Source organism: Carassius carassius, chromosome 10 (genome assembly GCF_963082965.1).
Source record: "Carassius carassius chromosome 10, fCarCar2.1, whole genome shotgun sequence".
In the NCBI taxonomy this organism is placed as follows: Eukaryota; Metazoa; Chordata; class Actinopteri; order Cypriniformes; family Cyprinidae; genus Carassius; species Carassius carassius.
The window spans coordinates 10923110-10949232 of NC_081764.1; the positions used below are offsets into that span (position 1 = coordinate 10923110).

Consider the following 26123-nt stretch of genomic DNA (forward strand, 5'->3'; position numbering starts at 1 on the left):
ACAAAATCCAAAACCCAACGGGAAGTAAGTTATTTTGAATTTCCTGTACGATTTTTGTGCAGTTTTTGCCATTTCCATGCCTAGTACTTTGACGAGCTCCTCCTACAGTTTTAATCGGATTGTCTTCAAATTTAGTGAGGGTCATCATAAGACCTTTGTGATGTTAAATTGCGAAGGTTTTGAGTTTTCAAGGGGTGTGTCCCTGGCGGCCTGACAAAGTTTGATGTTTCGCCATGAAACAGGAAGTTGCTGTAACTCAGGCAAGCAATGTCCGATCTTCCCCAAATTTCACATGTGTGATAGGTGTTCTGTCCTGAACAAACACTCATGACCAAATTCAGTTATAGTCATAGCGCCACCTGCTGGTAACAGGAAGTTACATGGTTAACACTCTTATGGACTCCTAGGAACATATTAAAAAGCAACACTTGGCTAAGTGTTAAAGCATGCTACTATTGCATTGAATAAGGAAGTTGCTGTAACACAGGCTAGCAATGTCTGATCTTCCCCAAACTTCACACATTTGACAAGAGTCCTGTACTGAACACATCAACATGCCCGTATTCGGTTATAGCCATAGCGCCATCTACTGGCAACAGGAAGTGTCATGTGTAACACTGTTATGGACTCCTAGCAACATATTAAAAAGTGCAAACAAGTGATAAATACACTGGCAGCATGCTAGAAACATACTAAAACATGTTAGCAACACTAAGCTAAATGCTAAAGCATCATATTACTGCAGTGAATTAGGAAGTTACTGTAATTCAGGCATACAGTGTCCAATGTGCCCCAAATTGAACGAATTTAATAAGAGTCCTCTCTTGAACACATCAACATGCCCATATTCGATGATAGTGCCACCTGCTGGCAACAGGAAGTGGCATGTTTAAAACTGTTATGGACTCCTTAAAATAATAAAAAGCATCAACAAGTGTTAAATAGGCTGGCAACATTCTAAAAGCATACTAAAACATGCTAGCAACACTTACCTAAGTCTTAAAGCATGCTACTAATGCAGTGAAAAAGGAAGTTTCTGTAACTCAGGCAAGCAATGTCCGTTCTTCCCCAAACTTCACACGTGTGATAGGTTTTTTTTCCAAACAAACACCCATGACCAAATTCAGTTATAGTCATAGCGCCACCTGCTGGTAACAGGAAGTTACATGGTTAACACTGTTATGGACTCCTTGCAAAATAATAAAAAGCATCAACAAGTGTTAAATAGGCTGGCAACATTCTAGAAGCATACTTAAACATGCTAGCAACACTTAGCTAAGTCTTAAAGCATGCTACTAATACAGTGAAAAAGGAAATTTCTGTAACTCAGGCAAGCAATGTCCGATCTTCCCCAAACTTCACACCTGTGATAGGTGTTTTGTTCCAAACAAACACCCATGACCAAATTCAGTTATAGTCAAAGTGCCACCTGCTGGTAACAGGAAGTTACATGGTTAACACTGTTATCCCAGACAGCAAGCAGTTTCGGCCCAGATCCGGCCCACATCTGGCACCCATGGATTTCACACAGGCCAGATGTGGGCCGGATCTGGGCCAACAGTATGTTGCTGTCTGGGATGGACTCCTAGGAACAAATTAAAAAGTGTCAAAAAGTGTTAAATAGGCTGGCAACATGCTAGGAACATAATAAAACATGCTAACAACACTTAGCTAAGTACTAAAGCATGTTACTATGGCAGTGAAAAAGAAGTTGGTGTAACTAATGCAAGCAATGTCTGATCTGCCCCAAACTTCACACGTTTGATAAGACTTCTATCCTATACACATCAACATGCCCATATTCAGTTATAGCCATAGCACCATCTACTGGCAACAGGAAGTGTCATGTGTAACACTGTTATGGACTCCTAGCAACATATTAAAAAGTGCCAGCAAGTGCTAAATATTCTGTCAACATGCTAGAAACATACTAAAACATGCTAGCAGCACTTATCTAAATGCTAAAGCATCATATTAATGCAGTGAAACAGGAAGTAACTGTAATTCAGGCATATAGTGTCCAATCTGCCCCAAATTGAAAAACATTAATAAGAGTCCTCTCCTGAACACATCAACATGCCCATATTTGATGATAGCGCCACCTGCTAGTAACTCAAAGTGATGAGGTTTACACTGCTATGGACTCCTAGGAACAAATTAAAAAGTGTCAAAAAGTGTTAAATAGGCTGGCAACATGCTAGAAACATAATAAAACAAGCTAGCAACACTTGTGCAACTATGGCATTGAATAAGGAAGTTGCTGTAACCCAGGCTAGCAACGTCCAATCTGCCCCAAACTTCACACGTTTGACAAGAGTCCTCTACTGAACACATCAACATGCACGTATTCGGTTATAGTCATAGCGCCACCTGTTGGTAACAGGAAGTGTCATGTGTAACACTGTTGTGGACTCCTAGGAACATATTAAAAAGTGCCAGCAAGTGATACATACAATGGCAGCATGCTAGAAACATACTAAAACATGTTAGCAACACTTAGCTAAATGCTAAAGCATCGTATTACTGCAGTGAATTAGGAAGTTACTGTAATTCAGGCATACAGTATCCAATCTGCCCCAAATTGAACAAGTTTGATAAGAGTCCTGTCCTGGACACATCGACATGCCCGTATTCGATGATAGTGCCACCTGCTGGCAACAGGAAGTGGCATTTTTAAAACTGTTATGGACTCCTTGCAAAATGATAAAAAGCATCAACAAGTGTTAAATAGGCTGACAAAATTCTAGAAGTATAATAAACATGCTAGCAACACTTAGCTAAGTGTTAAAGCATGCAACTATTGCATTGAATAAGGAAGTTGCTGTAACTCAGGCTAGCAACGTCCGATCTGCCCCAAACTTCACACATTTGACAAGAGTCCTGTACTGAACACATCAACATGCCTGTTTTTGATTATAGTCATAGCGCCACCTAATGGCAACAGGACGTGGCAAGTTTAATGCTGTTATGGGCTCGTTGCAGTATAATAAAAAGCATCAACAAGTGTTAAATAGGCTGGCAACATTCTAGAAGCATACTAAAACATGCTAGCAACACTTAACAAAGTGTTAAAGCATGCAACTATTGCATTGAATAAGGAAGTTGCTGTAACTCAGGCTAGCAACGTCCGATCTGCCCCAAACTTCATACGTTTGACAAGAGTCCTGTCCTATACACATCAACATGCCTGTATTTGGTTATAGCCATGGCGCCATCTACTGGCAACAGGAAGTGTCATGTGTAACACTATTATGACTCCTAGCAACATATTAAAAAGCATCAGCAAGTGCTAATTGTACTGTCAACATGCTAGAAACATACTAAAGCATGCTAGCAGCACTTAGCTAAATGCTAAAGCATCATATTAATGCAGTGAAACAGGAAGTTACTGTAATTCAGGCATATAGTGTCCAATCTGCCCCAAATTGAAGAAATTTAATAAGAGTCCTCTCCTGAACACATCAACATGCCCATATTCAATGATAGTGCCAACTGCTGGCAACAGGAAGTGACATGTTTAAAACTGTTATGGACTCCTCGCAAAATAATAAAAAGCATCAACAAGTGTTAAATAGGCTGGCAAAATTCCAGAAGCATAATAAAACATACTAGCAACACTTAGCTAAGTGTTAAATCATCATCATCATCATCATTTCTCTTCATCCCCTATGGGACATAAGGCTTCAATGAGCACTCTCCATTGTATTCAGTCCCTGGCAGCATGTTGGGCCTCTCCCCATGATAGGTTCATCTGTTCCAGCTCTTGTGTCACAGTTCTGCGCCAGGTGGTTTTGGGTCTCCCTGGTTTTCTTTTACCAGGTGGTGTCCATCTTAGGGCGACTTTTGTGATGCTGTCCTGCTCCATCCTTAACACGTGTCCTAGCCATCTCAAGCGTCTTTGTGTAATCTCCTTGGTGATACCCCAGCTTCCCGTTTTCTTGTACAATTCATTGTTGGAGATCTTATTAGGCCAAAATATCTGGCATATTCATCGGAGGCATCCATTATGGAACACTTCCATTCTCCTCATGTCAGTTTTGATAACTGGCCAGCTCTCTGAACCGTACAGCAAAACAGACTTTACAAAACAGTTATATAGGATCATCTTCGTTTTAAGGCTGTATTGTTTTGATCACCATATAGAACGGAGTTGGTAGAAGGCACCCTGAGCCTTTCCCAGCCTTGCTTTAATATCTTAAGATGCCCCACTGTCCTTAATGATGAGACTGCCCAGATAGGTGAAATTTTCCACAAACTCAAGTGGTTCCTCATTAACAAGGATGGGTGCTGTGGGAATGGAGTTGAAACACATCACTTGTGTTTTGGAGGTGTTAATACTGAGCCCAACTTGTCTGGCAAAGTTGTTCAGCCTATCAGTTTTAGTCCTGAGCATTTAGTCTATGGCGACCAGGAAGAGGATAGGGGAGATGATGCACCCTTGTCTCACTCAGGACTGCACAGGAAACCACTCAGAAAGGTGATTTCCCATAATGACACTACACTTAAAATGTTCATAGAATGTTTTTATGATTGAGATGATCTTTGATGGTATTCCATAGGATTGCAGTATCTTCCAGAGGGTGTGTCGATGGACACTGTCGAAGGCCTTCCTGAAGTCCATCAAGTTGATGTAGAGGGGTTTTATTCCATTCCAAGCACTGCTCTATGATGTTACGCAAAGCAAATATCTGGTCCATACATCCTCTTCCCTTCCTGAAGCCTGCTTGCTCCTGTCTAATTCTGGTGTCAATGGCTGTCTCCATGCGATTGAGAAGGACTCTGCAGAACACCTTGCTTGGGATAGACAGAAGAGTAAATCCACGCCAGTTGTCACAGTTCTTAATGTTGCCTTTCTTGGGGACTTTGACAATGAGGTCTTTGGACCAATCTTCAGGGATGGTGTTACTATTCCAGATGTTTTGGAATAGGTCCGTCAGCACTCTTGTTGATGTTAGAATGTCAATCTTGAGCATCTCGGCATGAACAGCATCTATGCCACATGCTTTGCCACTTTTCAGGGTTTGGATGGCAGCTTTAACTTCAGCAGAGTCAGGGGGGTTTGTGTTGATTTTTCAGGATATCCTCTGTTGTTGTGATGTTGGCTGGTTGTTCGGGCTCAGGGAGGTTGAGTACCTCCTGGAAGTGTTGAACCCATCTGGCTGCTTGTTCACTCTCTGATGTACAGATGTTGCCATTCTTGTCCATAACATGGGTAGTTTGGTTTGTGCATCTGCCGCAGAGTTGCTTTGTGACTTTGTACACTGTGCCCAAATTTCCATAGGCTGCAGCTTTCTCAGCTTCACTTGCCAGGTGTTCAAAAAAGACCCTTTTCTCTTTTCTAGCACTCCTCTTCACCTCTCTGTCCTTGTTTTTATAGGACATCTTGGTTTTCTCGAGGAGTCGTTGGGACTTGGTGTTCAGCATCTTTGCCTTCAGCTCTTTCCTGTCTTCGATTTTTGATAAGTGTTAGCAGATATCCATTCTTTGGGCCCTTTCTCTTTGAAGCTCAGGACATTTTGTGCTGTTTCAGAGTATATGGTTTTGATAGCATTCCATTTGCTGGGTTCTTCTTCTATTTCACAGGAAGCCTCTAGCGTGCTGAAGCGGTTTCTGAGTTCCAACACAAACTCCTTGTTTTTCTTTGGATGTTGGAGTTTTGCAATGTCCAGTTTCTTCTGCCGATGGCCTTGTGGGATTAACTTCTTCAACTTGAGTTTAATGGTGGCAGCGATTAGGTTGTGGTCGCTATAGGCATCTGCACCTCGGTAGGCTCTAACATCTTGCAGTGACCTGCGCCATTTACCGTTAATGATGATGTGGTCGATTTGGTTAATGGTCCTAACATCAGGTGACTGCCATGTGAGCCTATGGATGTTTTTGTGTGGGAAGATGGTGCCGCCAATGACCAGGTTGTTACTCATGCAGAAATCAACAAGGCGTTCACCATTGTTGTTTCTGTCGCCACATCCATGTCTGCCCATTGCTCTCTCGTTGTTGAAGTTATTGGTTCCCACTTTGGCATTCATGTCGCCAGTTAGGAGAAGAACGTCGTGTTTCGGTACTTTGGAAACCGCCATTTGCAGTTGTTCATACCAGTCTTTTTTTACCTCCTTTTCAGCCTCGTTGGTTGGTTCATAGCACTGTAAGATGGTGAGTTTACAGAACTTTGAGTTGAGGCGTATTCGGATCAGTCTTTCACTTACTGGTTCCCATTCTAGCAGGGTTTTTCCTTGGAGATTAGAATTGCTACACCTTGTGTATGGGTGTTCTCGTGACCAGAATGGAGGATAACAGACCCTTCATGCAGAACTTGACGACCAGAGCCGATCCAGTGACTCTCACTTATCCCCAAGATGTCCAGGTGGTACCTTTTCATCTCACTGAGGACTTGTGCTGTCTTGGTGGTCTCCCACATGGTACGGACGTTCCATGTTCCAATGTGGATCTTGGTTTTAGGTCCTAGTAGGCCCTCTTTTCGCACTCCTGACTTCCCTTCGGATCTCATCAGGGGTGGTCATACTGCCATCCAAAGAGTTTGGGTGACCAGGGTCTACTATGGGCCTGATGTAAGTAGTATTGCTCATTGTAGTTTCTGTAACAGTAGGTTTTTTACAGGGTGGCATTGTTAGTGCCACGCCCAACCCCCAACATGGAGGGCCAGGTGCTGCCTTTCGTCTCACTCCTCACCCAAGACCAGTCTGGTATGGTTGAACCTACCAGGAGCCATAGGCTCCCTCCAGCATAGCTCTCAGGATCACAGAAGCACGCAAGCCTCTCCACCACGACAAGGTTGCAGCACACGGAGAAGTGTTAAGTGTTAAAGCATGCAACTATTGCACTGAATAAGGAAGTTGCTGTAACTCAGGCTAGCAATGCCCGATCTGCCCCAAACTTCACACGTTTGACAAGGGTCCTTTCCTGAATACATCAACATGCCCATATTCACTTATAGTCAAAGCGCCACCTGCTGGCATCAGGAAGTGTCATGTTTAACACTTTTATGCACTACAGTCGTGGCCAAAAGTTTTGAGAATTACATAAATATTGGAAATTGGAAAAGTTGCTGCTTAAGTTTTTATAATAGCAATTTGCATACACTCCAGAATGTTATGAAGAGTGATCAGATGAATTGCATAGTCCTTCTTTGCCATGAAAATTCACTTAATCCCAAAAAAACCTTTCCACTGCATTTCATTGCTGTCATTAAAGGACCTGCTGAGATCATTTCAGTAATCGTCTTGTTAACTCAGGTGAGAATGTTGACGAGCACAAGGCTGGAGATCATTATGTCAGGCTGATTGGGTTAGAATGGCAGACTTGACATGTTAAAAGGAGGGTGATGCTTGAAATCATTTTTCTTCCATTGTTAACCATGGTGACCTGCAAAGAAACGCGTGCAGCCATCATTGCATTGCATAAAAATGGCTTCACAGGCAAGGATATTGTGGCTACTAAGATTGCACCTAAATCAACAATTTATAGGATCATCAAGAACTTCAAGGAAAGAGGTTAAATTCTTGTAAAGAAGGCTTCAGGGCGTCCAAGAAAGTCCAGCAAGCGCCAGGATCGTCTCCTAAAGAGGATTCAGCTGCGGGATCGGAGTGCCACCAGTGCAGAGCTTGCTCAGGAATGGCAGCAGGCAGGTGTGAGCGCATCTGCACGCACAGTGAGGCCAAGACTTTTGGAAGATGGCCTGGTGTCAAGAAGGGCAGCAAAGAAGCCACTTCTCACCAAAAAAAAACCACCAAGGACAGATTGATCTTCTGCAGAAAGTATAGTGAATGGACTGCTGAGGACTGGGGCAAAGTCATATTCTCCGATGAAGCCCCTTTCCGATTGTTTGGGGCATCTGGAAAAAGGCTTGTCCGGAGAAGAAAAGGTGAGCGCTTCCATCAGTCCTGTGTCATGCCAACAGTAAAGTATCCTGACACCATTCATGTGTGGGGTTGCTTCTCATCCAAGGGAGTGGACTCGCTCAAAATTCTGCTCAAAAACACAGCCATGAATAAAGAATGGTACCAAAACACCCTCCAACAGCAACTTCTTCCAACAATCCAACAACAGTTTGGTGAAGAACAATGCATTTTCCAGCACGATGGAGCACCGCGCCATAAGGCAAAAGTGATAACTAAGTTGCTCGGGGACCAGAATGTTGAAATTTAGGGTCCATGGCCTGGAAACTCCCCAGATCTTAATCCCATTGAGAACTTGTGGTCAATCCTCAAGAGGCGGGTGGACAAACAAAAACCCACTAATTCTGACAAACTCCAAGAAGTGATTATGAAAGAATGGGTTGCTATCAGTCAGGGTTTGGCCCAGAAGTTGATTGAGAGCCTGCCCAGTCGAATTGCAGAGGTCCTGAAAAAGAATGGCCAACACTACAAATACTGACTCTTTGCATAAATGTCATGTAATTGTCAATAAAAGCCTTTGAAACGTATGAAGTGCTTGTAATTATATTTCAGTACCTCACAGAAACAACTGAAACAAAGATCTAAAAGCAGTTTAGCAGCAAACTTTTTGAAAAATAATATTTATGTAATTCTCAACTTTTGGCCACGACTGTATTTGCAACACAGTAAAATTTGCCATTGTGTGCTAATCATGCTAGAAATTGTTTCAAACATTCTAGCAACACTTACTATGTACTAAAGGATGCTATTAATGCTATGAAACAGGAAGTTGTTGTAACTCTTGCATACAATTCCCAATCTGACCCAAACTTCACATGTTTTATAAGAGTCCTGGTCTGAAAATAATTAAAGGCCAATATTCAATTATAAGTATAGCGCCGCCTGCTGGCAACAGGAAATGTCTTATTTAATACTAACTTAAACATGAGATGTCTGATCTGCCCGAAACTTTGCATGTTTGGTAAGAGTCCTGGCCGAAGACATTTACATGCCGATATTCAGTTATAATCATAGCGCCACCTGTTGGCAGCAGGAAATGTGGCACAAATATTTACTATTTTATAAGAATATGTCCCAACGTTCACTGGTCCTCCTATGGGCAACGGGTGGTGTTGAGCCCGTGTGCGAGGGCCCTTTCATCGCTGCTTGCAGCTTTAATTTACCTTGTAATGCAATGATTGCAATGTTAAGACAAGCTAAATATTAGTAATAGTTTATATATTTCTATGTCTGTTTTTCAGAATTACAAATATATAAAATACCATATATGCTGGTACCAAAAAACAGACACATCTTGCAAAACTGCATCTTTATGAACATAAAAGAACTAATTGAAGCTGTGTTCACAATAATACTATAGGAAACGTTTGTGTAATTGGCTGTATAAAATGTATATTTAATTAAGTGGGAAAATGCAGTACAAAAGTACAGTTCCTTTCAGAGTTTGTGCTTTGAGAATGTTATCTTTCCTTTCGGTATCTAGAAGTGTACTTTTTTTTTAATAGCTTGCCATCATAGTGGATAAATGCCAATCATGTTGGGTCTTTACTTTTTACTTTTTAGTTTGCTTTAAATTGAGATTATTCTATTGAAACTCCTCTCTTTTTTAGATCTGCATAAAGATAATGTAATATCTCAATACAAAATAGAACACTGATCTCTGCAGTTTGTGAACTAGCTTCATTCAGTTAATAATTAAATGCAATTTTTGGTTTTGTTAGTTTTGTTAGTATCTATCTATTGTTAGTTGTTAGTATCAATCTAACTATCTATCTATCTATATAGTATGTACATTCAGTAAGTATTTAATCTACATCTATCTATCTATCTATCTATCTATCTATCTATAGATGTAGATTAAATACTTACTGAATGTACATACTATTATGAAGGATGGCATGCATATCTAGATGAGCATATCATAATGAAAATTGGCACCAAATTTCTGTGCTTCCAAGCAACACTATGACCACCTCAGACCTGGACTCCCCGTGGTGCCACTCCCCTGTGGTCGTGTCATGGCTAAATGCCATATTCATTTAATTCTGCTCCATACCATCCCTCTGGGTGTGAAGATTCCAGAGCTTGCATAACTCTGCCATGACATGTTTTACCATTCATTCAACACGTCTATATTCTCTTTCTCAGATGATAAATGGCACAAGGAATTTAATTAGAGCTATGGGAGGAGAAGGGGCCTGATGAATCTCACACACAAATCAAAAGTGAAGGTGTGTGTGTGGGGGGGGGGGGGGGGGGGGGCGTAGCAGGGATATGTCATTACCACAAATGGCGTGATGTGCCTGTCAGGTGTGGCGGAATTAACTCACTCATTGTGATCTCAAAAGCTGAGGGAGCCACTCTGCCCAGGGAAATCACTTATCTGTATGCAGGTCATTTGTAGACAAGACAGGAACCGGAGCAGAAAATGACTCCTTACTCACAAGAGGCTGGGCCAGACAATTTACTGTAATGAGTAAAATTCCTACTAGTCCTTTAGAAATTATGTATGAAAATATTTCCACTATGACTATGATAATATTTTTTAATGAAGCTTGATGGAGATGGGAACACAGGTGCAACAAATGTCGCTTGAGGTTACAACACTTTATTGACAAAGCCAGGTTGGTTAGGTATTCTTAACTGTTATCTAAAATACATATGTAAACAATACTCAAACTGCGGTCATTTATGATAAAAAAAAAACAAAAAAACAATTGATCTGACCTCATGGGACTACACAAAAATGAAGCCATTCTGATGCCCATTTAAAAGAAGAGTTCACACAAAAATGAAAATCAAAGTTCAGCCATTATTTTTTCACCCTTATGCCATTCCAAACTTTGTATGCTGTTTTTTTTTTGTTCTGTGAAACACAAAGTAATATAATAATAATAATAATAATAATAATAATAATAATAATAATAATAGCACACAGCAATAGTAGATCTATAGCAATAGTACCTGTTCTTACTGAAATGCACTTGTACAACAATGGTTATTATTCTTTGAATCAAACTCTACAACAGGGCTTGCCTTGCGATAAGGACATCCAGTGGGACACAAACAAACCTGTTGCCACATTCCACCATCCATTTTGCAATGGCATACTGCATGTTTACACACGTAATAGTAAAGTAACTTTGTTTTGTATTTGATATACTTTTATTGTGTGTGTCGTGTTTTCTAATGTTTTGGCGACGTAATTCCTCGTTTATTACAACAGTAAAGCTTCTTCAGTGAATCTCTTCCACATCGGCATCAGCTTTGTGATTTGGATTGCACACTCGAAACTGTAAAACATTCAGGTTTTTATTCAGTGTTTGATGCTTGCCCGCAGCTTTGAAGCAGCACTCCAAAACCTAATTAATATAACAGATTGTCTAGCAGCACACAGACTGACAGTCTGCAACTCTCAACAACAAGAAAATGTCTGCACTCATTTTGTTAAATGGGATCATTCATAATCTTTCTAGTCAAAAGAGCAAAGATAATGCTTAATTTTACTTTGTTGCTTATAAAATGGCAGCAGTTTGTTGTTAGGCATCTTTGAACCAACGTACTCTCCCTCTTTTGTTTACCATCTGTGCAGAATTTTTGTCCAGATGTAATAGAATCACCTCACAGTAGTTCTGCTTATTCTGACACTCAACACATTTTCACTTGGACAGCGATTAGACCTGAAGTGATGTTTTTTCCCCCCTACCCCTGAACTCCCTTTGGCTTCTAGAACAAAAGGTCACAATTATGGCCTGACAGCTTTCTTGCCCACTGACTTGTGATAATTGAGACTGGTATTATAATGAAGAGACCCACTTTCAGGGAGCGATAGCAAAAGGTCAAATGACTGTCAGGCCAGGGCAGGTTGGAGGGTGACAAGCTCCATTAATTATGAAGTGGGACAATCAGTTTAGATTGGAGGAGGACCCACTAAGACAAGTTTTCAAAGTTTTTGATGTCAAGGTCCTCTAAATAATATAATCCACTCCATTCATAAAATATAATGGAATATAGACTCATATTTTTGCAATGCAAATGCATTTTCATGAATATAACTTCATTTTTACTATGTGCAAAATAGTAACTATGTTAATTAAAACACATGTTGTTTGCAAAATAAAATAATTGGATGTCCTAACATTGTCCTAAAGCTAAAACAGTTATTAAGTATGTATTAAGTTGACAGTGTATCTTAGAGCAATGTTAGATTATATACCCGAAGAGAATCATTTTATTGCACTTTTCACAATAAATACTGTTCCAAAGCAGTTTTACAGTTAATAGTGCCTTACAGCCCCATAGTGAACAAACTGAAGGCAAAAAACTTAATGAGAAACTCTCTCGAAAGATACAGTAGAAATACAAACTCTCTTATGTACATTGCATGGACAAAGAAATAATAAATGTCTTTTAATTGAATACAATAATAATATCATGATTATTTTCTTTTTTTAAAATTTGAATGAAATGTAACAAAAATATGAAATATAAAAATATGAACATTATTGTGAATTTTTGTTTGTTTGTTTGTTTATTTATTTATTTATTTATTTATTGTGTAACTTTATTTTAAGCTGCACTGGTAAACGTAACTTGTACTTAATATTACAACAACAATTAATTATGCATAATTACATGCAAGTAACCCTAAGCCAAACCCTAACATTATAGCAAGTACAAGTAGTTCATTAATATTACTCAGTATTTAAATGTATAATATCTAGTGTTCTAGTATCTATCATATTTGTGTGTCTGTCTGTCTATCTATCTATCAATCAGTCGGTCTGTCTGTCTGTCCGTCTGTCTTGTTTTTCTATCTAGTGTTTTATTATCTATCATCTTTTTGTGTGTCTATCTATCCATTTGTAGCAAATGTTTGAAATGGAAATTGATTCAGAGCTATTTATGCACCAATTGAGATGCAGTGTCTCTTACACCCCAGAGACCCTGTCAAACTTCTGCATTCATGTTCTGTCAGAAATTCAGCATTATGGTTATATTTACAGTACCATTATATAACCCAGGAAACATTTACACCTAAATGACATGCATTTTAAATGCATATCCTCCATTAGGTGAACCCCATTATCAGCATTCGCTCTGACAGTAAAATCCAAAATAAATAAATGAACTCCAGGGATTTTTCATTATGATAATCATTTTTCCTCACAGGTTGCATAAATATTCAGACAGAATATTTAATCATGTATGCAATATCCATCAGCCTTTGGGGGCATCTGTACAACTGCTACGATGACTTACAGTATAAAGCCAAAGAAATCCTTGAAAGTTTGCGAACCATGAGGTGTGATTATGTGTCTCTCCTCACAATCAATTCCTGTGGCTCGTTCTTCCAGCTTCTACTGTGCCAGAACTTCATAATCCTTGTTGAAGTATCTCAAAGCTGACTTTGACCTCCATCCAAACCACAGTGGGATCGGCGGCACTCCATCACTGAATACTGAATAATTCTGGCATTAATTTAAGGGCTGATTCTATGAATTGTGGCTGCTGCTGTAAGGCTCTGTGGAAACTTGTCAGAACTGTTTAGGAATAAATCACAGTGTTGTGTTAAGAGTGCTAAAGAAGACCACAGACCATTAAGGCCAGGATTTATTATAATGGGTTTTATATTAAATACCAATAAACATTAATAGTTACACAGGTATTTATGGTTCAGAAGTGACTGCTATAGTAGCTACACCATATTGATACATTATTTTTTTATCCCCCACAGGAGTACCAGATTGACATCATTTTTGCGCAAACCTGGACGGACAGCCGGCTCAGATATAACAGCACTAAGAAAATTTTGACTTTGAACAGTAATATGGTTGGACTCATTTGGCTACCAGACACGATCTTCAGAAATTCCAAGAGTGCAGATTCACATTGGATTACTACACCAAATCAGCTCCTTAGAATATGGAATGATGGGAAAATACTTTACACTTTGAGGTAAGTCATGTTTTTAATTAAATGTTTGTTTGTTTTTTACTCACAAAACTAACCACTAAATTGGAAACATTTCAAAATATATTTTAGCAACATTGTTTGTGGGAAAAAAATGTTATAAATATCAGTTGCTTTCTAATTATGGCAGTTGAGCACATGTGCACAATTATTTTCTGAGACATGTGAAATAAAAAGTCACGAAGCAATTCCTTGACTCTGAAAAATGAAACTGTTAATGTGAGCTGCTACATCGATTTCAGTGTCTTTGCTGAAAATGTTTTTATTCACTACTTTTCATCATTTCAAGATAAAAAGTCAAAATAGCTCAGTTTTGTTGCTGAAAACAAACTACTGTCAATCTTGTCGATTCAAATAAGAATCACACCGACAAGACCACCAGAAGACAACAAGTAGCTTTTTAAGACCCACAAGCTTTTGACAAGATCATAACAACACTGTATGAAAGGTACAAGAGAAAAAATATTTTCAAAACAGAATTAAAAAGACAGACGGTGGGTCAGTGGTCTAATTTCAAGTTTCTTGCACTTTCTTGCAGCAGAGGGTAAAGTACTTGGGTAATTCTGTGTAATACTGTAGTATTACAAGTATTGTTTTGTCAGTTTTGTTTAATATGTAACATAGAAGCGGAATACATTCGATTATTTATAAAATATATAATTAAATATATAAATAAATATATACATATAAAAATGTATATAAAATATAATTGTAATGTGTCTTGAAAATTATACTTTGTATGTCTAACGGAAACTGTAAGGAGTAAAAATTACATAGTTAAGCATATTTCACCTATGTATGTCTAAAAAGGCCATCCAGCGGTCCCCAACCTTTTTAGCGCCAAGGACCCGATTTAATGTCAGACAATATTTTCACGGACCAGGCTTTAAGGTGTGATGGATAAATACAACAAAATAAAATGATACGACTGGCATAAAAACTGTGGTATATTGTAAATATAGTAATAAACATGAATCCACTGTGTATTCTTATGGAACTTTATTAGCAGCGTCCTCATAACATCACGCCAACAACATAACATGAATAACATCCTCTCTGCCCCTAACGCTCACTGACTCTGTGACGTTTAAACATGCCTTAAAAATATAAGATACCGCAAAAATCCACCGCGCCCGGCTCTACTGGTCCAATCAGCGCAGGGTTGTGCCAGGGTTGCTTTGTGTCGAAAGTGTAAAAAATAATAAATAATGAGCAAGTACATCATGAATCTATTTTCCCAAACCGTGTTTTTGTCTTTTCCTGGATCACTACGGTACCCTTATAATAAGTGTTTATATTAGGACTATTTTAGTCTGGTTGGGGTCGGCAACGCTGCAGAGTAGCACAGTACCTGCGTGACTCGCCATAGATGTAAACAGAGAGAAGTAGCTCCGGCTACAATGTTTTTCCGCCAGACGCTAGCGCCAAAAGTTACTGACTGCAGCTTTAATGTAAGTTATTTATTCTTTCTTGTGCGGCCCGGTACCAAATAATGCACGGACCGGTACCGGTCCGCGGCCCGGGGTTGGGGACCACTGGGCAGAGTTGTGCCTGAACGCGTTCATTGAACGATAGTTCATGAACTCGTTCATATTTTGGGCGAACGTGAACTGAACGTGCTGTATTAATGCCTGATGAACGTTATTGTGAACTCGTTCATTCTGGTGTCTGTGAACGGCACGCTCTCTCAGGTTAACTTCGTTCAATATGGTGCCAGATTTCTATAGAGCCTTCCAGGCGAAAACCCGGCTAAAACACACCATAAACGGGTCTTAATATGTAGCGGAAAAACACCCAATCTGGCAACACCAGCCACCGTCCGCCGCATGCGTGACGCGTCATCAAAAAAAAAAAAAAACAGCAAATGACAGCAGCATGTAGCAAGAAGGCGTATGATCATTTAAAAGAAATTTATGATGTTTATGACAAGGTCGGTGAGAATGGGAGACAAAGCATTAAAGCAACAATGGGGAAATGCTGTCCCCTCAATGCTAATGTAAACCCTGGTTGGATAAGGATTCAAAATTGGATATGAAGATGAAATCTGACGCATAGCTTCATTGTTAAAACTGATAAAATAATTGCTGTCTGTGATTCTATATGGGCTGTGGCAATAATTTTGAAAAATAATAGCTCGCAGCAACATATGGAAAAAAAAGAACTATGAACTAGTTCATTTTTGGAACTGTGAACTTTAGTTCAAAATTTTGTAGTTTGAACTATGAACTGAACTAGTTCATTTTAAAATTTGTGAATTGAACTTTGAACTAGTTCATGTAGAAAGTGAACTTTCCCAACACTGCCGCTGGGTTAGACCATTCAGATGCCTTCAGCTGATTAGCAGAGAATGGAATTTTGACTTGTTCCTTAGTTTATAAAAAAAAAACACAATTTTTAAAGTAATGCACTTGCAATCGAGACCCTACAGACAAGATAGCTGGAGGGAAATGTCAAGATGTTTGTGGTTGTTCTTTTTAAAATTTGTCAAGTGATTAAACATAGCAACAAATCATTTTAAGTGTAAAATGACAAAAAAGTTTTTTAATGTAATATGTTTAGCTGGATGCTAACACACGTTAACACATACAGCATGCAACAAAGAGTCTGTGATATGATTTTATCAGTCTATAATTAACCACTTTCACTTGTACATACATTTTTTACTAGATAGTTTGGCTTTTGAGTAAAATTTGGAAACAACATCCTTTGTGTACAGTTTCTCTGTACTTTTTATGACCCTTTTTGTAAGTTCCAAAACCTCTGTTCCTAATTATAATTTCCAGTGCCTTTAATCAGGTAACCAGACTGAGCAGATGTCACTTTGAAATTTTAGGCACTTCTATTTCAGATAAGGTCATCTATTTCAAAGTCCTTGATGACATATCAAGAGCCATGATTAATTTAGGTCCACTGTCACAAATCTATGCCATTTTCCAGAAGTAAAATGTCAAAAAAGTCAGCAGCCCCTGCCAAAGGCAAAATGTATTATCTGAAACAGCAAAACATAGTGGTCAGTTCTGATAAGTAATGTTTAAAATATTTGATAGGTCTGGGATGTCAGTGGTTTGATTGTAACATTGAAGACCTTGGAAATGTGACCAAAGATCAGCAAATTTGCCTGTCCTCTGAGTTAGAGCTCCACTGCGAGGCAGCCTTTCTGGTCTGGTGTGACTCCAGCCTCTGTGATGTTGAGATGAGATGACACTCATTCATATCCGACTATCCTAGTTTGGTTCAGTGCTTGGTATTTGTGACAATTCTGTTCAATAAGACTCTAGGCTTGGTTTGACCACAATTAGGCCAGGAAGCTGCAGAAACTGCATTATTTATAATAATTTATAAAAAATGGGATGTCACGCATTATTTATTATTTCGCTGCAAATGGGGTTTATGAACAAACCTTTGAAAACCCTGCATGGGCAGCAAAATCCTCTAGTTAAGGCATGGGCCGATTACCGGTTTCAAGGTTTCAAGGTATACCGCAATACCGAAAATTAGTGGTTTCGAAACAACTAATATTTTCCATTATACCATTCCTGTCGTATGCGCTGTTTTCTATGTCTCCTCAATGACTGAAAGAGTAGGAATCACTCAGGCTGAGCACAGTGCAGAGAGTAACACTGACCTCTCCTCCTCCTGTTGGTGCGAGCGAGCAGTCAGTCACGTGTGTGTAGGATGACCGAACTTAAGACCCAGGTACACTTCACATTCAGCGTTCCTTTCCGTCTCGCGTACAGCTGCGGCGCGGAGCTTTCAAAAGTATACTCAACCATAGATAAGTGGATAGATGAGATCAACACTTGCGCAGTACCACGGGTTGCACGGCTGTCCGCTAGCCCTCTTGATGACGAAAATAACGTAATGCAGACAGTGCGCGGATGCTGGAAATATACTTTGGCCTTTATGCAATCGGCAACTGGATGTTTTTTGCCTTATTGCAACTCTCTGTTCTGTACTTGCACAAACTGCGTTGCAATGCAATCATTTCCCAAAATGCATTTCAGTGAAAATATGAAGCCTGTTAACGCCCGTTAACACAGGCCAGAGACACTAAAGATGGACGCAAAGAGAAAAGTACTGCAGCAGGCAGATCACTTACTGTTCATGATGTACAAACCATTGGAAGAAAATCCTCAATATTGGTTTGGGGGTTAATATGAATTTGAGGAAATTGAGGAAAAATGAGGAAAGCTGACTGTCTTCTGAAAAGTTTGCGTGGTATTATTTCACAAAGCTTGTCAGAACATTCTTTTTTGCTTCAAATTGGGTTATTATTAAATCAAATGATGTGTATTATTATTAGTATATAACAAAATTATATGAAATTATATAAATGATATGTATATGAATATTATAACTACAATTAAATAACTGTAATTACAGGTTTAGGTTAAATAAAGATGTCAGTCTTTATTTTTATCTTTTTAGGAAACAAATCAAAGAAAAAAAAACTAATTCTACTGTTTCTAATATTCTGTATGTTGCTAAAAATATATATATATATATATATTGTGTCCAGCGAAAAAAAAAAAAAAAATATATATATATATATATATATATATATATATATATATTTTACCCAGTCATTTAAAAATAAAACGTACTCGGTTACTAAACGTAACCTCGGTTCTCTCTAGAAGAGCGAACGAGTACAGCGTCTTAGCTAAGACGCTACGGGAAAAGTCTCTTTTCACGAAATACTGAAGCAAAAAATTATCCTTAATTTTGTATTTTTGTAAAGCGCATTTGCAGCAGTACACAGCCATAGCCGAGACGGCTCGTTCGCTCATTGGCTTGTTCTGCGGCAACTGCACAGCCTATCGAGCGCAGGCTGATGCAGCATCACACCAATAAGGGCGCTTCGCGCCCTTCTTGCCACTTCCCGCCGAAACGGGTGTGGCCCAACCTATAAAAGGAGCTCGAAAAGGCTGACTCACCTGATTTATTTCATCGCCGAAGCGAACCAGAGTGAATCGTACGCACGGCAGAGAACGCAGTACTCGTTCGCTCTTCTAGAGAGAACCGAGGTTACGTTTAGTAACCGAGTACGTTCTCTTACGAGAGCTCTCTCGTACTGCGTCTTAGATAAGACGCTACGGGAACCCAATGTAAAACGCCGTGCGCGCAGGGATCACACACCAATGAACCTGAAGCAACGTCCAGGAATTACAGTGCACAGTCACCTGAGGAACTCACAGAGAGTCCAGGACAGGAAGGGGGGAAGCCCTCGGTCCCATATCTAGCAGCATCCGTAGATGCGGAAATATGACATCACACAGCCGAGGCAAGGCCTGACCAATGTGGCAATGCAGGTCTTACGCAATGCTGCCCATATAACAGTCGGCAGCGCATAACGCTCACGAACTCAGAGTTCCCTTCAGGGCCCTGATTCGACTATACCGACAGCAGCCTTGCTTGCAAGGCGGGAACCTCCAGGTTATAGAACCTGATAAATGTAGACGGCAAGGCCCAACCTGCCGCCATACATATATCCTGCAAGGAGATCCCAGTAGACCACGCCCACGACGAGGCGACGCCCCTTGTGGAGTGTGCTCTGACGCCCAGCGGGCACTGAAGGCCCCTGGAAGCGTAAGCTAACGCTATAGCGTCAACTATCCATCTGGATAGAGTCTGTCTCTTCCCTTGGAACGTCCACCGGACGAGACAAACAGCTGCTCAGTCTGTCGAAAGGCAGCAGAGCGAGACACATAAGCTCTTAAAACCCTGACAGGGCAAAGAAGACTCGAGTCTCTATCCTCTCCTGACACCGGCAGGGCAGACAGGGCAATAACCTGAGCCCGAAACGGCGTGTTGAGGGATTTCGGCACATAACCGTGCCTAGGTTTGAGTATGACCTTTGAGTCATTAGGCCCAAACTCCAAGCACGACTGGCTCACCGAGGGCACGTGCAGATCACCCACACGCTTCACTGAAGCGAGAGCCAACAAGAATACTGTCTTGAACGACAGATGCTGAAGGCTAGCTGATTGGATAGGCTGAAAAGGGGGACCCTTCATGGCCTCCAAAACCGCCGCGAGGTCCCACATAGGGACTGACAGAGGTCTGGGAAGATTCAGCCTCCTAGCTCCTCTAAGGAACCGGATGACCAAATCATTCCTTCCTATTGACTGACCGAGCGCTGTTTCAGAAAACGCTGCGATGGCCGCCACTTTGAGCATGGATGGGGCTCTGCCCTTATCCAACAACTCCTGTAGGAAGGAGAGAACCTCCGTCACCTCACAACTAAGGGGTGAACATCCTCGAGCTGTGCACCAGCTGGAGAACAACGACCACTTCGAGGCATACAGCTGTCGTGTCGACGGAGCTCTAGCCTGAGTGATGGTATTTAGCACTCCCACTGCGAGATCAGCGGGTGACCGTTGAGCGCCCACACATGGAGGGACCACAACTCCGGTTGAGGGGTCTGAACCCCTGGCCTGCGAGAGGAGGTCCCTCCTCAACGGTACCGGCCACGGGGCGACATCTGCTAACTGCATCAAATCTGGGAACCATGGTTGGTTCTTCCAAAGAGGTACGCTCTGCGCGGCACCCGCGCCTTCAGCCAGAGCTGCAGGGGGCGCATGCGGAGCAAGCCCAGCTGCAGAACCGGAGATGCTGAGGCCATGAGGCCCAGCACCTTCTGACAGTGTTTGAGCGAAACGGTCGCGCCGCAGCGGAAAGAACTCGCTGAGCGCTGAATGCCCAACGCGCGCTGTGGTGACAGCCGCGCCGTCATGGAACACGAGTTCAGAACTATACCCAAAAACAGAATCGTCTGACTGGGGTTCAGCGAACTCTTCGCCCAATTGACACTGAGACCGAGCTTCTCGAGGTGATCGAGTAAAACGGCCCTGTGCTCCACGAGCTCCGATCGTGATCGAGCCAGAATCAGCCAGTCGTCCAAATAATTCAGCACTCGCATGCCTCTGAGTCTAAGAGGAGCGAGCACTGCATCCATGCACCTCGTAAACGTACGAGGAGCCCGGAGAAGCCGAACGGCAAGACTGTAAACTGGTATGCCTGGCCCTCGAAGGCGAATCTCAAATATCGCCTGTGACTTGACGCTATCTGTATTTGAAAATACGCGTCCTTCAGATCTATTGACATGAATCAGTCCCCTCTGCGAATCTGCGCGAGGAGCTTCCTGGTCGTAAGCATTCTGAAACTGCGTTTCATCAATGCCTTGTTCAGCTGTCTTAGATCCAGTATGGGCCTGAGACCCCCGTCTCTCTTGGGCACAAGAAAGTATCTGCTGTACAGCCCCCCCTCGCTTTGAGCTCGAGACACAGGCTCTACAGCCCCTTTGCTCAACAGTTTTGATATTTCGGCCCGAAGTATGTGTGCTACTAGTGTTTTGACCATAGTTTCGATGCACGCTAAAAAGCGTGGAGGGCGTCGAAAAAAACTGTAGCGAGTAGCCTCTCTTTATAATGCCTAGCACCCAATCCGAAACCCCTGGAAGCGCTGACCATGCATCTGCATGAATGGCTAAAGGCTGGATGCGAAGCGAAGCGTGCTCTGTTGACTGGGCAACGGTGGCGCTTGGGTGCGCTGCACCATGGGCGTTATGCCTGTGGCATTTGAGGCGGGGAGCGCGCTGATCACAGCGGGCAGATCGCTCGTCATCGACCCCATCCCAGTGCTTAACCGATTGGGGGAGGGCTGAGCGGGTCCCGTGGGACTCGTGATGTCTGCGAGTAACTGTGGGCTGCAAGCGTGCACATTTACCACTTTCGACTCGCTGTCTGCCTGGGCAGAGCGTACGTGCATGGGTTTCGCTTTTACAGAAACCACGCGCCGTGTGTGACATAATGTATGTGGGCACTGAGGAGTGGGCACGTTTACTATGTGGCGCGCGTGACCGATCTGAGTCGATCTTATGTGCGCGAGCCCTGTGTGCAGGGCTGTGCTTACATGTGGAGATGGGCACCGAGGAGTGGGCATCGTCACTACATTTATAGCACCATCGGCCGTGGCCGGACGAACATGCACGGGTTTCGTTTTTACAGAAACCACATGACGCGTGTGACATAGTGATTGTGGGCACTGAGGAGTGGGCACGTTTACTATGTAGTGCGCGTGATCGACTTGAGTCGCTTTTATGGGCGCGAGCCCTGTGTGAAGGGCTGTGCTTATATGTGGAGATGGGCACTGAGCAGTGGGCATCGTCACTACATTTATAGCATCATCGGCCGTGGCCGGGACACCAGAAATTACACCTTTTTTCGGGAAATATCTGGGTAGCCGTGATAATGGTTTTTGTGTGCAGGCAAGCGGGCAAACGTACAGGCTTGCGCATTGCAAAAGATGCTGAAACAGTCACAATCCCTGGAACTGAAACAGCGGCACGCTTAGGTGAGTGCCCAAGCACAGTGGAACTCGTACACCGGCGCTTCGATGAAGCAGCCATCGTGTGTAGTGCAGACGCAGCGTCATGCAGCAGGCATAGATGGCTTTCCTAGGATGGCTTCCGGGCTCCCGGCCTCACCGTATTCCTCTGCCGCGGTCCCCACGGCGTGGCGCGGGGCGACGGCCGGTAGAGCGAGAACAGGGGTCTCGAGCTGCGTTGCTGAAGCTGTTGTGATAACGGCTTTTGTGTGCGGGCAAGCGGGCAACTGTGCAGGCTTGCGCGTTGCAGAAAACGCTGAGACAGTCACAATTCCTGGAACTGAAACAGCGGCACGCTTGGGTGAGAGCTTGGCCACAGCGGAACTCGTACACCTGCGCTTCAATGAAGCAGCCATCGTGAGTAGTGCAGACGCAGCGTCACACAGCAGGCTTTAGATGGCAACACCGCTTTTGCCGCCGTCCAGCAGAGGGCGGACAAAGGTGCGTCGCTATCGCCTGTTCCACCGGCGGAAGTGACTGGCAGTTCCTGTTTTTAGCATCATCCAGTGTGGAGAATGCTAGTGAGACAGACGAACGAGTTCGCGCTGAATATGGAGCGTTCCAAGCCTTCGCCACCTCTTCGTGAAGCTCAGGAAGAAATGAGGCAGGCTTTGAGAAGTACGCTCATCCGAAAGGAAAATACCATCCAGCCGGGAACGAGAGGGGGGGCGCTGGTGCAGACCAATCGCGGCCGAGACTCGTCGCGGCCAACGTGAGCACTCGCCCCGGCTCCTTCTCGATGTCAGCTCGTCTGCTGGGCTTCTGAGCAGAAGGCGCGAGATCCTCGGAGCTCGCCCAGCCCTCACTGCTCGAAGCTAACAGAGAGCGCGTGTCCTCTTCCCCCGACGCGGCCCTGAGATCGACTTCCTCGGACGACGCGCCGGCAAACAGCGGGCGCTGCCCATCGAGAAGCGATGCAGGGGAGGCCGGTGAAGCAGGGCGAACCGGCGAGCTCGGTTGAGCTGAAGACGGTTCCGGAATCCGCTGGAAGTGGCGCTTTCACGGTGCCTCAGCGCAGTGGAGAATGCAGGCTCAGAGAAAAAGGCCAGGCGAGTCCTCAGAGTCACCATGGCAACAGCTCGCAGTGAGGGCATCCGCCGTCAGCGAGCGCGAGCGCTGCATGATCTTCACCCAGGCAGGAGACACAGATGACGTACCGGTCTCCCTCGCTGAGTGGGGCTCTGACGAGCCGCAGGAATGCATCTTAAAAAAGACGCAAGCTCTTTTACGAGTGTGTGTCGCAAGGCGAACACACACACACATAAAGAACAGTTGGATATAACAGAATTGAAAGGATATAGGCGCCGGACAGCGCAGCAGGAACGGCAGTGGAAGGCGGTGAAGGCCAGCAGCTTCAGAATGGCTTGTCCCGCTGATATGCTTCTCAGACGGCGCTTGCTTCCTTCGTGATCCAGCGATGCGTGAGCTTCGCTGAAGAGGTGAAAAATCAGGTGAGTCAGCCTTTTCGAACTCCTTTTATAGGTTGGGCCACACCCGTTTCGGCGGGAAGTGGCAAGAAGGCCGCAAAGCGTCTGATGTTGCATCAGCCTGCGCTCGATAGGCTGTGCAGTTGCCGCAGAACAAGCCAATGAGCGAACGAGCCGTCTCGCCTATGGCTGTGTACTGCTGCAAATGCGCTTTACAAAAATACAAAATTAAGGATAATTTTTTGCTTCAGTATTTCGTGAAAAGATACTTTTCCCATAGCGTCTTAGCTAAGACGCAGTACGAGAGAGCTCTCGTAAGAGAACATTTCAGAGCTGTAACAACAATACCGTGAGACTGTGAAACCGTGATATTTTTGCTTAAGGTTATCGTACCATCAGAATCTCATACCATGCCTAATAGGGGCCAATTCACACTGTGAATGAACTGCACAAAGCCTGTACATCGTGTACCCTGCCTCCTGTTTTAAGAGCCATAAAAACATTGTTTACCCCTTGTTAATACAAGGAAAACTATTCTGATTAAGTGGCTTTGGAGATAGACCTCTGTTATATGGAGACTATATGACCATGATAAAGGATCTCTACACAAATGTCATATTAAATTTCAAGTTATTCCATGAAATGCAAAAAGAACCTCTAAATTTCACTGGGTATTAATGGAAGTACTTTTGACCATCCCTTATGTGTTGACTGCCTTTTGTTAGTTAGTTAGTTAGTTTGTTTATTTATTTATTTTCTGTAATAATTTATTCTGATATTTAACAAATTGTAATACTCATATTTAACAATTATAGATCCTATTTATTTCTTGCTTTTATTGCAATTTATTATTGAATTATAGATTATTTCATTATAGATTATATTTTATATGTTAACTACAGTATATGAATCTATTATAATACTTTACAAATTGTTATACTTAATCAATATAGATCCTATTTATTTTTATGGTCTTTTACATAATTTAACAATCCTCCCATTGTGTTGAAAATTGCATTAATGTGTTAATAGTGCTTTATTCTTTATTTTTGTATTTATTTTTTAATAGAGCACCACAGAGAGACAATGTGCTTACACCATTGCAGAAATTAGTAACAGTATTTACAGTATTATGTAAATAACAAAATTACAGTATATGCCTCTGGCAGTTCTCATTATAAATACATACTGTATGTATAACCATGGCAGACTGGGGTGCACTTGAGAAAGCATTGTTGCTTATTGCAAACTAACACTGTTGAGAATGTAAGCAAATTTAACATTTTCTTCAGCAGTGAAGTATTATCCTATTGTTGACCACACCAACAGAGCCCAAAGCTGCTAGTTAACAACATAAAGTAACAGAATTCATAAATTCTGGCTTTCTTATTTAAATTGCACTGTTAAGCTATCAATTCCAACTCTGATTTAAAGAGGAAATATGAAAAATATGGGCTTGTCACATGGAACTAGTCTACTGTTGTCTTTTCATAAGTCTGAAGCTACTGCTGCAGTTTTCCAAATATAGTCAGATGAGTGGGTGTCCTGCCCACTGAAGCCGACTGTGCCCTAGTTATTCAAATCGGGACATCCAGACACACACACACTGCTACATTGCTTGTCATGTCCTTTTCAAGTTGTCCCATCAGAAAAGCTCACCCCATTGAGAACAACAGCAAGATCAAGACCTTGTCTGCTTATGCAGTGTCATGATTTAAAGGCCACGTTTGCAAATAAATATACTGAAAGTTGGCATTAACTTGGCAAAGAACAGTGAAGCGATTTCTCATGAGTAAGAGTTATATTGTACTGAATAACAAGTCTGATATTCAGTAGAAAAACATGATTGCTAATAAAACTCACGTTTGCTTAGCAAAATACAATAAAAAGTGTTGTGAAATTATTTCAATTTTCAATAACTCTTTTACATTTTAATATATTTAAAATTTAATTTATTCCTGTGATACACTTTAGGTAGTGTAGTGTGTTTCAGATTAAATTTACCAAGTTTTTTTCCTCTTTCCCAGTGCTGTTTAAGAAAATATCAGCACTCTTGGAACACACCGGTTGTCCAATCAAATTATAGAAACAAATGTAATCATTGTATAAAAAGGTTTCATGAATGTTTTTCCATTTTATTATGTCATTAGTATTTGACGTAGGCCTAAACATTTTAATAAACCCTTTTTTATATAGCTTTCTATACTTGTGCTAAATATACACGAATGCTAATGAAGGTGGAGTTAAAACAACAACAACAACTGCATACGAACAGAGAACAAGTGGTGAAGTATTTTGGGAAAACAGCTAATTGGTTAATGCATCTCAGGCAGAGATGGCCTATTCAGGTATCTCTCAGCTGCCTGAAGATCAGAGCGGCTATTTGGACCAGAGGAAATTTCACAGGCCAGTGGAGAGACTA

General features: G+C 42.0%; 1 protein-coding gene across 1 annotated transcript in view; it reads left to right on the plus strand.

The window, feature by feature from the left end:
- LOC132151774 (gamma-aminobutyric acid receptor subunit gamma-3-like) overlaps positions 1-26123 on the plus strand; it is a 157302-nt gene that overhangs the window by 86034 nt on the left and 45145 nt on the right. Inside the window, exon 4 of the mRNA XM_059560132.1 lies at positions 13651-13871. Coding sequence (XP_059416115.1) covers positions 13651-13871 — 221 coding nt within the window. The remainder of the gene's footprint in view (positions 1-13650; positions 13872-26123) is intronic.